The sequence below is a fragment of the Emydura macquarii genome, unplaced genomic scaffold (assembly GCF_026122565.2).
Source record: "Emydura macquarii macquarii isolate MOO-44397 ecotype Brisbane River unplaced genomic scaffold, CSIRO-AGI_Emac_v2 contig_629, whole genome shotgun sequence".
In the NCBI taxonomy this organism is placed as follows: domain Eukaryota; kingdom Metazoa; phylum Chordata; order Testudines; family Chelidae; genus Emydura; species Emydura macquarii.
In genome coordinates this window covers 5,218,110-5,233,185 of record NW_027130766.1, presented here as the reverse complement: position 1 = coordinate 5,233,185, position 15,076 = coordinate 5,218,110, and the positions used below count along the sequence as shown (strand labels likewise).

The 15,076-nt window shown below is 42.1% G+C and overlaps 1 protein-coding gene across 1 annotated transcript in view; it reads right to left on the bottom strand.

The window, feature by feature from the left end:
- SKAP1 (src kinase associated phosphoprotein 1) overlaps positions 1-15,076 on the bottom strand; it is a 215,955-nt gene that overhangs the window by 160,260 nt on the left and 40,619 nt on the right. Inside the window, exon 4 of the mRNA XM_067541119.1 lies at positions 12,213-12,329. Coding sequence (XP_067397220.1) covers positions 12,213-12,329 — 117 coding nt within the window. The remainder of the gene's footprint in view (positions 1-12,212; positions 12,330-15,076) is intronic.

The window sequence follows — 15,076 nt, the reverse complement described above, 5'->3', positions numbered from 1 at the left end:
CATAACAGGGTCCTCTCAGAGGAGGTCAAGGTTCTACTGTAACAGAAACAACAAATATCAAGTGGGGTTGCACAAGGACACCTTGACTTTGGATCGTGGAGTTTGTTATTAACACCAGCTCATTCCTCAGCCAAGGATAAACTCCAAAAAGATTCTCTGGTGGAGCACAAACCTATTTCTAATAGCTTCAGAACAACATCCCCCAAATAATCATATCTCAAGGCTTCCTTAGAGGCAGGCTACTCCAGAGACAGTAGTATGGGAACATCTTCACCCTGCTTAGCTACAGGACAAGTGCCATCGTGAGGGTAACTGCTGCTGCAAAGACTAACTCAATTTCTAGGCCCTAGATGATGGGACTTTTCAAGGAGCTGATCTATCTGCCTGAAACGTCCAGCCGACTTCATCTGCCAGAGTGTTTGTCAGCCCTCAGGGGCTGTGGGAGAAAAAGAGCAGCAATTCACCAATTTAGTGGCAGTTCCTGCTCACCCCTCCCTCCTCAAACAAAAAAAGCTGAAACCAAATGAAAAGAGGTGGGAGCTCAATAACAGAAATGATCCCATGGCAAAGATTGTGTTATTGTTGGGTAGTGATTCCTTTATCTCTTGGAGACAATCAACCTTCAGCCAGAGGAGTCGAACCTTAAAACCCCATAACTCAATTTAACGTAGTGTTAAAGTTTGGGGGAATATTTGTCAGTGCTGGTGCTGATACAATCAGTCTGAGGGGCCCTAGAACAAAGAGCAGTGGGTGAAGAGCATGTCACTTTGCTACACATTCGTTTCCTTGATGAACAAGGAGCTATTAGCCAGAGCGAAAGCATTATCTAGGTGAAGGATGATACTGATTGTTTTAGCTGCTCCTCCTGCAAAGGCAGATGAGAGCATAAGGTCCCGGTGGCTTTTTGTAAATCCCTTGTTGGGTTTTCCCCCCTCCCTACGTGTGCGTCTGCATACATGCAACTACCCTTCAAGAGCAACCCAAGATCAACATGAGCCTCAGCTCGCTTTCAGCTGCCATGGCCCTCATGGGGCTGAACAATAGAAGTGGGACTATTTTGAAAACAAGTTCGTCATCAGAAGCCTTTAACCAAACTACTCTTAAGACACGCACCAATGGCCTCATGGCAAAATGACAATGACAAAACATCCAATGGATAAGCAAGTTTGCGTAAGCAAGCCCACTGGCTGGTACAAAAGCTACAGGAGGATGCTTGCTGGATTGAGTTGTACTTTATTTCTTACATTTAAGAAGGAAAAACGCAAATGCGGAATTCCTCTTCCCCCCTCTGCCCCCCAATCATCCCTTCAAATCATCTGATTTGGAAATTCATTAGATTTGTTCCAAACACTCCATTTCCCAGTGTTCCAACTGTCTTCAGACTGTGAGCTCTTCAGGGCAGCGACTGGGTTTATTTTGGAGCATCGTGCAGTGCAGCAAATACCATTCAAGTTCAAGAAGAGTAACAATTATCGTATATATATATTCTCTATGGCCCCAATTCAACAAAGCACATGTTTTGACTGACTCTAATGGGACTTAAGCACTGTTGCAGTGGTTTTATTGGTGCCTAGATCATTTCATCTACTAGTCCATTTAGAGGTTCAGGGCTTGTTACATGTTTAGCACTTGATCCTGCAAACAGATACATGTGCTTAACTTCACTCATCCAAGCAGTCCCATTGCCTGCTCATGTGAGTAGAGTTATGCACTTGCTTCCGCGTTTGCAGGCAGTGCTTAAAGTGGTCTGAAAAAAGTGTGTGTGTGGGGAGGGGGCGTTTATCAGTCTGGAAGCAGAAGCTTTAATAAAGATCAAGTCATGTTGCTGATGCACTATTTTTATTTTTTTGCTGGGCCTGCAGCCTCTTGTGATCTGCCCCTCCCACACATACACACTTTAAGCACTGTTTGCTGGGTCAGGCTATTCACCCCCCAGAAGGATCATTTCATATCTCTTCATAGAAGTCCTTCACACCATTTAAGGACTTGTCCACATTGGATTTTTTGTTTTTTGTCAGTCCAAACTCCTATAATAGACATGTCTCACCAGTGTAAAAATTGACTTGCATCTTGGTTTCAAACAAAATCACAGAAACACATAGATATAAATGCATAAGCACAGTAAGGGTTTTTTAAAGTATATTTTATTGTGTATATATAAAAATATCATTTTAAAATCATAGGGCTTTTTCCCCATACCAGTAATTATTAAATATTAATATCATAATCCTATATTTAAAAAAACCCCAAATCTGTCTCTACAGCTTGTATTTGCAAATTTCTAGCAAATATTACATGGCATCCTTTGCCCTTTGGTCCCATTAACGAGTTCTGAAGGAAAGATAAATCTTTTTATGCTTGGAAGTGGGAGGCGGGGAGGGTGCTAGTTAAATTCTTTACTGGATTTTCAATAACCTTGTGAGAAGTAACATCCTGAGCCTGATTTCTTCAGATGCCAAGTGCTTTCAGCTCCCCACTGATTTCACGTTAAGCATGTGCTTTCCTGAATCAAGGCCATAGTGCTGGTGAGAAGTGCTGGGATGACAGCCTGGAAGTTTAAGTTCTTTGAATAGCCAAAAAACAGACCTCTCCAATCTTGACCTTGAGGTTCCAACTGTATGACATTCCATTTTTTAAAACATTGGAATCAACTGGAAACACTATAAAGCCCTTTAACGTAGGAAACTTTCACCATTTATTATTTAAAAGCAGAAGAGATGCAAAAGAAATTCCATTCCAACAGATTTGTTAACTTATATTTCCCCAGTATGGATTCCTCTACTGGGCAGGATCCAGAGATACAAAGCTTTTATCCCTTAGATTTACATATTCATGAATAAAAAGACCTTTAGGAAGAGGGTGCGTAAGTTCTCCCAGCCCCCAGGCAATAGTAACTTGCACACTGATAATTCACGTGTGTTTGACATGGCAAACATGCAATTTGCCACAAGAGAAAACTCAATCTTGTGTCTTGACAGCTGCCACATCACATGAGAATAAGTGATATGATGGAGTAGCTTCTTAAAGGAACACTCACAGAATCATGCTCACTTCAAAAATTTGAGGGATCAGAGCATCTCCCTATTTGAAACAATTAAGGACGCTACGAAAGAAGTCTTGCAAAGCAATCATGGACATTTAGGTTAAATACATAAATCCATTCACCTGGTCTTACCATGATAATAAATTTAAAAAGGACTGGTCCAAGATCAGTCCTATGTAAATTCACTGTTTAAGCTACTACAAGGAAAAACAACATTTGCCTAGTAACTTTTACGTGACAAATCAAGCTTTAATTATTCAAATGACTCCAGCTCAAGTTTGCTTCAGCAGGTGTCTAGGTAACCACGCAGACATTGTTCTTTGGCACTAGAAGCACACAAAGCTGAACCTTGGGGAAAAAATGGTCCCACCTGTACAGATAAATCCATAGAACTGTTAGTGTAAGAATTTTTATTTTAAAAAGAGTCATTTCTAAAAACAGACTCTCTCAAATCTTCATGGTGGCAGTTTCCACAGCCAGAGATGCCAAGGCACCAAAATTCAGATCAGGAATCAAATGTAGTGCTGCCGACTGTCACAATTTTATTGAGGGTTTAATTATATTTGATGTTATTTTTAAAACTCCAGCTCCTGGAGTCATGCAGTTACATGAGACACTCAGCCTTCATTTAAATTTTAGAAAAGTTTCTGCCCTTCATGTTTGTGAACTCTACAAGGGCTCAGAAGCCAGAAGGTAAATAAAGAACCCCAAACATCTCATTTTGGCTTTAAAATTATGATTTTTAAGACAATCTCATCATTTTTGAATACATGGTGGTTGACGATACTGGATTTCAAAATAAACGCTGCAAAAGGTCAGTGGGGTTAGATCTGGAAGTTGGGTCCAGTCCATCTCTTAGTGTGAATAAGCATAAGGCTCTGAAATCATTAAGGCCCCTGTAGAGAGCTCAGATAGTGTAAAAGGGCCTTGAAGTGGGAGGTCTATTTATATTGCCAGAGTGGTACATGAGTAGTATAAATCAGGATCAGGCCTTCAGAGTTTGTTTAAAATCAGTACTAGCTTGACACGCGTCAAGCACTTTACAAAGGAAACCCTACTTGCAAACCTGGACTGAGGAAAACCATAACAGAATGCTCTCTCCAAGTGCTAGGTTATGGATCTCTGCACCTGCAGCCTGCTCCTATGACCACAGAACTTCAACAACTTTTAATTTAAATTAAAAAAACCAAAACCCAACTAACCCTCTCTCTTTAGATATTCAGGGCCAAGTTGCCAAGAGAAATCTCAGACTGGCCTCTACAATACTCCATCATCGAAGCCCACAGCTCTGAGGGTGCAATCTGCTGCAGTCACAAACAACCATGATTTGACTTGCTGATGCAAGCTGCACCCTGCAGTCAGGCAGAATTTCGATGGCTGGCTAACTATCACATGTGCCCACGATTCATGACACCTGTCACATCTCAAGTACAAAGCTGGAGGGCTTTATCTTGAAAACGAAGGCGTACCATATTTAGAGAGGACTTTTAAAATATAAAAGCTTTAAGTTTGAAAACTTGGCGGTGTTATCCTCACCATGCTTCGTTCTTTACCAACATTTGCCTAGGTTGCAACGTTGTTTCATCCGTTTCTGGCAGCCTGTGTGCGATTCCACCCCACCCAATTAATTCTCAATATAAAGGGGAGTCAGTCCATGTAAAATATAGCTGAATCTTTTGATCAGAGAGGTGAGTGTTCTAGGAACCTATTCATACAATGTCAGAGATATTAACAGCACTAGGTTTGATAGTTCTCATGTTACGGCACATTCCCACCATGAAGGTGATAAAAAGGGAGAATATACACTCTGTAGCTTTAACAGTACATGAACTTTTTACAGACTGTCAGACAGCACTGGAAATCATCTGTACGTGTATTCTGCAAGTACTCTGTTGCCCTACTAACGGGCCTGATCCCGTGATCCCTTCTCTGGCAAAACTCACATTGAAATGCTGGTGTGGATCTGCTGTAGCAAGGACTGCAGGATCAGGTCCAATGTTATGGAAATGATATATCTGCATTTTAACCTGCTCATTTCCTGGCCTTACATACACAACACCCGACATCAAAAGGAAACTGACCAAGTGGAACTTTGTCAATTGCACGTGACAAGAAATCACATTTCCAGAACCTTTCACACACTGTTTCAAAAGACTTAAACTACATCAACTGCAAGTTTATAATAATCCTTTCAAAACAACAAAGAGGCTTTCCAGACATTTGGAAGACTGACAGATAATTGTTTCTGCCACCATCCCACAAGAAAGATGTAAAGCGTTGGAGCATTAAAAAAAAAAAATTTTGCATTAGCACACACCTGTGGACATTTAGGACTTGACCTATAGAGGAGCTGAGAACCCGCACCCTCACATGAAGTCCACTGGGGTTACAGATGCTCAGCATCTCTGAAAAATCAGGCACCTGTTTTGCAGAAAATCTCAGGCTCTCACTCCATTTATACACATGAAATTCAATGGGAGTTGCATGCCTACCTCCCTTAGGTCCCTTTAAAATCCAAGTCTAGACCACTAGTAACAAGTCACACTATGCCAGCTGGTGCGAACTGAAGGCCAGGTTCTAAACCCTGTAATGCTGGTAGAGTAACTTCACAGAGATCAATAGACCTGCTCCAAGATTCACCCTGGTTCAACTGAGGTGAGAATCTGGTCAAATAACTATCTCCTAAGAAAATGACAATTAACATTTTTGGTTTGGAAAACATTTAAGTCTGCTCATCACACTCATTAGAACAGGAAGACACTAGAAAAGACACTAATTTGCAAAGCTCACTTCATGATCCTCTCTGTATTTAGCTATACCACAATATTGGGCCAAATTCATTCCTGGCATAAAGCCACTGAACTCAAAGGCGTGACACCAGAGATGAACTTTGCTCATTTTGCCTGAACACTGTTTTCCCTCCACACCACAACTCCTAGAAAAAAAGAATAATTAACTCAGACTGAAGTTAGAGGTGAGCTAATGAAGGGGGTGCCTTTCAATAAGAACATGCTGCAATAAACAACCCCAGATTATTCCACAGCTCCTTATTTGCTACATCCAGAGCTCAAAGGGATTTCTGGAATTCTGAGTTTAAATAGCTACCACAAAATGCACACACAGTTATTTTCTTTCACCACAAGAGGGGGCTGCAGAACTCTCATCTCTTTTGTGATCCATAAAACTCCCCAGATAACTGCTGCTTTATAGTCAACTACAACGCAAGGCGCTCAGCGATTAACACCCATATGTACACCCATGTATATGTTGTCAAAATAAGGATGCATGCCTATCCAAATACCAGACACACATGTCCATGTGCCTCTTAAAATCTGCTTACATGCTGGATTTTTAAAACACGCAATCCCACGTTCATAGAAAGGTCCCTACTGTTTAGAAAACATTAAAAAATACTATAGAAAATATGGAAACAGAACAGATGCAAGGGATTAGAAAATGAGGCACACAAGGAATAGCTAAGGCAGCTAAATGTATATAGTTTGGAATAGTAAAAATCGCAGGGACAAGCATACAGGGTCTCAAAATACCCTCCCAAAGGAAACAGTGTAAATGAGAGGAATTGTTCAGTGGCTTAAATTCACCTGTATGCAGAGCGCTCTCAAAAGGCCTACAGTGAATGAACAAAGAGTCAAATAACTTCTAAAAGAGAATGACAATCTTCCACTGGATTCCAAGGAGCATTCGCCAGGGTCTCCTTTCTGAGGATGAAAACTCACAAGCAGAAGTTTCTGCCTATTTCCGCCCCCGTGTAATTTTATACATCACAAAGCTATGGGAATCAGGGAGAAAATACCCTGCAGTTAGCAAACAGATTGCAAAAAGGCAACCAGTGAAAAACTGGTTTGTAAACTGAGGAAACTAGTTTCAAGACTTTTTTTTTTTAATTGGAACTCTTGGCTAGATACAATGGTCTGAATTAGAGTATTCCTTCCAGAACTATGCCCTAGGCCTCTAACCCTGCAAAGGCAGACACCCTGTACCCATGCAGAACCTCACTGAAGTCAATGGGTTCCAGGTAGGCCCAAGGGGCCACCTACATAAAGCAGAGGGTCTAAAAAAGCAGAATCCTGTTAGATGTAGCAGGGATCTCCCCACAATACTCTTCATGCTCATTTTTTTTAAAACTCTCAGGTATTGTCCATTTCTATTTTATTCCCCAAAATCCCAAGAGCAGTCACAACATATTAAAGAATAATGTGCCCTGCTAAACTTCATTCGCTGAAATCAAAGCCATCTTTAACATTGTAGGTTAAAAAAAAGTCATAGTAAAATTTTTCAGAACTTAAAAATATCAGAGTTGGGCTGTTGTTTTGTTTTTAAACACCAAAAACAACCAGTTGTGTAGTTAAGCAAAAAAAAAAAAAAAAAATGTAGAATAAAGAAAAACAAATCATAAATGTGTTGGGCCTAGTTTCTCTGCTAGTGTAAATGGATTAAACTCAGTTGAAGTCAACAGAGCTGTGACCACTTATACCAATAGAGAAGTTGCCTAATACGTAGAATTTGTGTATGGTATGTTTTGCCAGTATGTTTTGCCACATGCACAAAATATACATTCTAAAAGATATTCATATTTAGCATAACATCATAGCAAGACAAGCCAGGATATGAGAGATTCTGTAGTCCAGCAAATAAAGATGCAGGACCAGGAGTAAGGCTGAAATCTATTTCCCCAGCTCCATCACAGGCTAGCTGTTTGACTGGCTAAGTCACTTCCCCTTCTTTACCTCAGTTTCCCCACCTGCAAAACAAGAATACTACTGCTTCCCTGACCATTTTAAAGCGCTGAGAGATAGAAAGGCAAAAAGCATGATAAGTACTAAATATTAATGAGACATAAATGCATACCTCAAAGCTCTGGCATCTATTTAATTTACATTGAACTTAAAATTAAATTGCTGGACTCTGGCAAATGAAGTGAACTACCAGTCTTAAAAGAAAACATGTAAAAAAAAAATCTTGAAGTGGTATGAGTAGAATACATTACATGGCAAGCGTCTCATCAGAAATACTTATCATTATAATAGTACTTAGCACTTCTATAGTGCTTCACAGCCTCCAAGCGCTGTACAAACATTAGCTTCTTAATCACTCATTAGGGATGATCCTATACAACACTGTCGTGGCTCATTGAATAAAGTCATCCCCAACTTGCAGAATTGCTTCCCCCATCACCCGCCCTGTTCTGGAGAACAGAGAAGTTTAAAGGTTCCACGGGAATCTTACGGGAAAGTTTGGTACAAAGTGGGGATAGCTGGCGCAAGACAACAACCAGAGGCACACTTCCCATCCTCCCTCCCCTCCACATTTTAGAGTGGGAAGCAGAGGAAGCCAACACCATCGTTAAGCAGGAAGTACCTCCTGCCATTCTAGCCTCCAGTTTATACATCCGGAAGTGCCAGGAGGAGGAATGAGGTGGTCTTTAACAGTCTATGCTGGGTTTGCACCTCTGAACACATCCTCTTGTTGTGGCAAAAGAGGGGGCTGGAAGGGGTGCAGTGGCTACTAGGTCATGGAGAATTGGCAAAGCCATGGAGATGAAGGTGGTCCTAGAAGCAGCCAGTCCAGAGCCCCCCAGGAATATGTCTACATGTCAGGCATGACTAACACTGGGAGATATACCCATGCTAGCTTTAATCTAGCTAGTACGGGCACTGAGAGTAATGCAGATGTGGCAGTACTGGCCAGCAACCAGAGTACGTACTCAGGCTCCCCAGCAGGATTGTATTTTGGTTGCTATCCCGTGCTGATGCCCACCAACGTCCACACTACTTCTGTTGCCCATGGTAACCAGATGACAGCTCATATGGGGATGATACAATCACACCATCACTCGCAGTGTAGACATATCCCATTTGTTGGGCAAGCTAGGTGAGCTATTCCCAGGTGTGAACCACCCAGGCTCTGTGTTTGCCGAGAAGCAGTTTACAGTGACTTTGGATTACAGTTGCACCTAGGGTACATCTACATTGCCCATGGCAGCGAGCCTCCCTGCCCAGGTCAAGAGACTTGGGCTAGCGTGCACTAGCCCTCTGAAAACAACTGTGGACCAGGCTGAAGCTCAGGCTCTGAAGACCCAGTGGGAGAGGGGAAACAGAGGGATGGAAAGGTAAAGGATAACATTTTTCAAAAAGTGCCTAAATCCGGTTTTCAAATGCGACTTAGGCTCGAGTCTCATTCAAAGCCCATGGGACTTCGGAAAATTTTACCTGAAGCAACTTGCCCACAGCAGATCGATGTCCAAAGCAGGACTAGAACCCGGTGTCCTGGGTCATAGTTCAGCACCCGACCATGTTGGTTCCCCAATCCAGCTACCACTCTAGCCACCAGAGGTGTTGCAATTCTACATCCATTAGAGATGAATGGATACTCTTCACCAGGCCTTGAAGATACCACCTCTAAACATCTCCATTGTGGTGGTGTAACACTTAGCCATAGTCTTTAAGCAGCCCTGGGTATCCCTCTGGGATTCTGAGGCCATGTAATTGCAACTATCCCTCTATATACAAAGAGGTTACGAAGGGATCTCCTTTGTATCTATTACTGGTAAAGATCAAGAGTCCCTCTTGAATGGCTCCAACTAGGTACATCAAGCATGTCCCCAGGAATCAGTGTGGTTTCAAAGCAGGATGTGGCACCACTAACAACCTTTACTCTCCTCCACATCCAGGGAAAGGCACACGGGTAATAGCAGCCTCTATACAAAGTTATTGATCTACAACAAGGTCCTCTGACAAAGTATTAACAAAGGTGCATTGTGGCAACTCATCAAGAAATACAGCTACCCAGACAAGTTGGTGAGTCATCCATTTGTCCCATCTGGGTAAGTTTGGAAGGCTCAATTATGGCAGTGTCCTTTCTGATCTCTCAGAGATCAGAACATGGATCAAGCAGGGATTAATACTAACACCGTGGGTGTTCGCTCACCTATTTGCAGAGCTCACCAACAATTTACAGGCAAGGGTCTACCTCCAATTGTTCATGTTGGAGGGCGAAACTTTAAACAAAAAAATTCGCTCAACTTCTTATCCAAAAAATATAAAACTGCTGCTGCTCTTGCTGCCCGTACTATGCAGGAATTCCAAGAACTGCTCATTCATTCTAATGCAGCAGCAGTTAGTTTGGTCTCAGTGCTAATATAAAAGAAAATCCTCTTGCCATTCTCCACGTAGGCATCCCTGCAACAAGTCTGAAATGCTCATGTGTCTGAAAGCTTCCAGTGGTGCCAAGTGTTTACATACCTTGGGTGCATTATTTCAAGATAATGCCCTGTAAATGACTGCCCAAAATCACCACTTAAAGTTAGCAAAGCAAAGCAGGCCTCTCCTCGTCCCTTGTGAAAGTTTAATAAATGTGCATGGAGAAACCACAGACTTAATAAAGAGATCACTGATGTCATCACGATACCATGCCCAGGTCTTCAACACCCTTTGATGCCCATTTAGTCCGATACCCATTATTCACATCATATTCCTCTTCAACCATGTATACATACATATTTGTTTTATATCTGAAAGTAGGGCGTTTCTTAACACACATGATACTAACAGAACCTAAGCTCCACGTCTTTTTCTCATGCTGGTGGTCCTCTACAATTATCTGTGAGCTACTGGGCCAACTCTGTCTCCAGTCAATGTATGAACCCCTTCATTATATGACACAAACCAGTAGAAGTTGCAGATACGCATAGCATTTCCACTTTGCACAACCACACCAATTTTACATACCACAGATGTTATCCGTGCTTATGATCTTATCCCAAATAAAACTTTGGTTCTCCTAATTCTTGGAGAAAGATGACTGTTTAGCTTATGATGTGCAGGAAGGTGGAGGACGGAATGAAAGATCAGGAGATGTGTGGAAAGAAGGGAATGAAGCACTGGAAAATTAAGCAGGAAGGAGAAACCTAAAAGGGGGAGAAAATATTAGGGGGTTTAAGAAAGAGGAGGAAATGAGAGATCTGGAAAGAAGCCAAATTAGTGTGTCAGGGAACAAAATCAATCAGCCTTCAGTGAGATTACACCAGAGATGACTACAGCCCCAGACAGGAAAGTTAGAATAAAGTGAGCTGTACTGTACAGTGCTTTGATTTCAATAGCACATCATGTGTTTTTCACAACTAAGCCACCCACTTGCAAGTAGAGACAAGTGTTAGAGAAACTTTCTGCACAGGACCATTCCCTGTATAAAAGTAATGCTTTACTACTGCTTCTATATGGCATCAAATGAATGTGTGCTCTTGCGTGACCAGATGTCCTGATTTTGTAGGGACAGCCCCGATATTTGAGGCTCTCTCTTATATAAGTGCCTATTGCTCCCCATCCACTCTCTTGATTCTTCACACTTGCTATCTAGTCACCCTAGTATGCTCAGTCTTTGCATTACAGCTCATCCCCAAAGATCAGCCTGGAGCATCTCTGCATTTCCCTGAAGAGGGTGCCCAAGATTTTCAAACATGACTAGTGAACATGGATGCCCGTACCGAGACATCTTAAGGCAGGGATAGTCAATTTTTGTTTGTCAAGGTCCAAATTTCTTGGTCAAGGTATAGTCAAATTCCAGACTCCAGAGGAAAATAATAAAAAACCCAACAATAATGATAATAAGTAAATAAAAAGATTTTGGGGTCTGGTTCAAAAGCATCCGGTGGTCTGGATTTGGCCCGCGGTCCACCTATTGACTACCCCTGCCATAAAGAGTCCTGATTTTAAGAAGGCAGATGCCCAGTACTTTCAGAAGCTCAGGACCCTTTGAGATGTCTCAAGTTGGGCACCTAAAAAAAATTTAAAATAAAAATTTGAGGCACCCAAAATCACTACTCAACTTTTGAAATCCACAGGTCACTAGGTCAAGTTCTGGTCTGCTACACCACTGGAAATCGGGAGTACAACAGAAATAGTTTGGTTTATACTCATGTAACTGATGTGTTGATTTGTCCCTTTAACTTTAAAAAGCTACCAACTTTATTCAATAGAACTTACACTGGTTGATAAAGCAGTTAGTCCTCAACAGATAGAGAGGATACCCATCAACAATGACAGCATAAAAAATAAGTTAGAGAGGGAAGAGGGTGGAAAATAGATCAGATTCGGTCTATTCCTCCAAACACTACACCACAAAGGATTTCAGGACGTTGAGACGCTCTTACCGTCATCCTGGTAATCTGACGCAAATGATGCATCTGACACGGCGGAAGGGATGAAACTCCAGCTCTGGTTGTCATCAGAGCTGTCCTGTCCAAAGTAAGCATCAGCCTGATCCCCGCCTGGAAAGGGAAGAGAAGAAGTGAATTTTAGTAGAAGCAGCATATACTTCTAGCCCCACCCCAACTCCCATAGCCTATGCTGGAAATTATTCCTGCTGCTCCCAAATATCTTCCCACGGAAGTCCACTGCAAAATTCTAAATGACTTCAGAGGATGCCAGATCAGACTGTGGGAACAAAGAGGTATATCCTCTGTTTGATGCACGCTGACGTTTATGGGGACTGCATGTAGGTTCATGCACCCCAAGGCACAGTATGCCCCCAAAAGCATCCATATCGGATACACATGGCTCTGGTACCTGCAGAACATAGCAGCAGTAAGCAGGGAAGACCAGGAGTCAAAAGACCTGGTGTCTAGTCCCAGCTCTGCTATGACCTCATTGCACGATCTTTGGGAAAGTAAATTTTCCCCTCCAGGGCTTCAGTTTCCCAATCTGTAAAATGGGGATTATAGCACCTACTTCACAGGCATATTTAGACCCTTAATGCTTATGTACAAGGCTTTGAATCTCAAGAGAGAGGTGCTCTCAAGACTGAAAATATTATAGATCGACCACCAGTACTGGCAGAATACCACATGCAAATGAACTGAAGCAAAATATTTGTGGGTGGGTGCAATAGGATACTTGTACATTCTATTTTGTCTCACTGAATTTTGTCAGAATGGGTTGTCCATTAGCGGCTTTGCTATTGCTACTGATTTTACAGGAAGGGACTCAGATACTCCAGTGATGGACGACAGAATAAAAAAAAACTCTAAGATAGATGGTGCTGTAACAGGCTTCTTTGTAGAAGGAAGATGCTGATAACCTCAGACAGAAGCTGAAGAGTCCCTGAAACACACACACACACACACACAATCACACACACACACACAAAACCAAACCACAGGACAAAGACAGCTGCGCAATTCATTCAACACATGCCAAACAACGAGAAGAGAGTTTTCAACTGATTTTAATATGAGCTCAAACACTAAATTGTTAAAAACAAGAACCTGTAAGTTTATCTCAGCAAACCATGGAGAGAATTGTGCCTGGGGATTTTAAACCAAGCAGTGAAATGGCATCACGGGGGTTGGAAAGAAGAGGTGTACACACCTGCGCACACACGCAGTAGGCCCTACACTAATCAGCAGACGAAGGAAGGAAAAATAAAATCATACTCGGCATTTATATGGCAGTTTGTATTCCAACAATCCTCAATATCCACAAGAGGCAGGTCTCATCACCACATTTTCATAGACGGGGGACACTGAAGCACAGAGAAATGAAGGCCAGAATTTTCTAAAGAGCTCAGCACCCGCCTTCAGGATCAGATTTTCAAGGGTGCCAAGACACCAAAAGAAGGGGCCAAATTGTCTCCCCCCTTTTCCTCCCCCCCGGCCGAGAGAGTTTAGCATATTGGGTCCTGTGTCCTTTTGAAAATCTGACCCCGGAGCATCACACTGGGAGTTGCTGGGGGCTGAGTACTTTGGAACACTTGGCTACCACTGTGTGTGCTGAGCACCTGAAAAAATTGCACTCTTTTGAAACTTTGACCCCATGTGACTTCACCAGGAGGAGTCAGCATCACAGCTGGGATCAGAACTCAGGCGTTCCTGGCTCCCAGACCTTTGCTCAAGCTGCTAAACCCTTTAGGCAAAAGCCATGAGAATGGACAAAGAATTAGAAAATATACCTTGCATAGTTAGTTTCGAGGAGCAAAATCTATTTAGCTAAAGAAAGAGAATGTTAAGTGGTGACTTAAGTATCAACAAATACTTGATAGTGGGCTTTTCAATCTAGCAGACAAACGTATAAGACTGGATGCTGAAGCTAGACAAATTCAGTCCAGAAAAAAGGTGTACATTTTTAACAGGGAGGTAAATTAATCACTGGAACACTTTACCAAAGATTGTTGAGGAGCCTCCATCACGAGCAACTTTTAAAATCAAGACTGGATGTTTTTCTAAGAGATGATCTAGTTCAAACTGGGATTAATTCAGAGACGTTCTATGGCCTGTGTTATACAGGCAGTGAGACTAGATGAACACAGTGGTCCTTTCTGGCCTTAAAAACCTAGGCAAACCCATCTCTTTTTCTATTTGTTATTAAAAGGTATAAAGAACTATACAGTTACTACAGCTTTGGCCAGCCCTACTTCCTGACATACCTTCTGTCAGTCTGACATCCACGTGTTTTCAGCGATCAAATACTCAGTGTTGCGTGGATTCAGTACAGGGACCAAAAACAAACAAACAAACAAAAAAAAGAATTGCACAGAACACTGTCCTGCTTTTAGCATTTGCAGTGTTTATTGGCTATGAAAGAATATCTACCAGGGAGAAACTGCATAGCAGAGGTAGCAGGTCTCAGAACACAAACTAGTAGACTGTTTACCTTTTCCATACACTAAAAACTGGCCAGATACTATGCAGAGGTAGTGTGGTCTATCAGTTAGAGTCAGAGTCAGGCGATCTGATTTTATTGCTAACCTGCCACTGTTTCCTTTAGTGACCCTGCATGAGTCACTTTAGAATTCTGCCCTTGCACACTTGCCCCTTTTAGTCCAGTGCTTTGAAACTCTGGGATAAAAAGGCACTACAAATACTCAAGTGTTAAAAGAGAGCAGGTTAAAAATTGCTACCGAGCAGCAACAGCACATAGTTCTAGGCAGAGCACAACTGCAGAGCGTTGATTCTAATGAGAAATCTTCCTAATCGCTATGCTGCAGCATAACAAAGCCGGCAACTCACAACACTGCAGA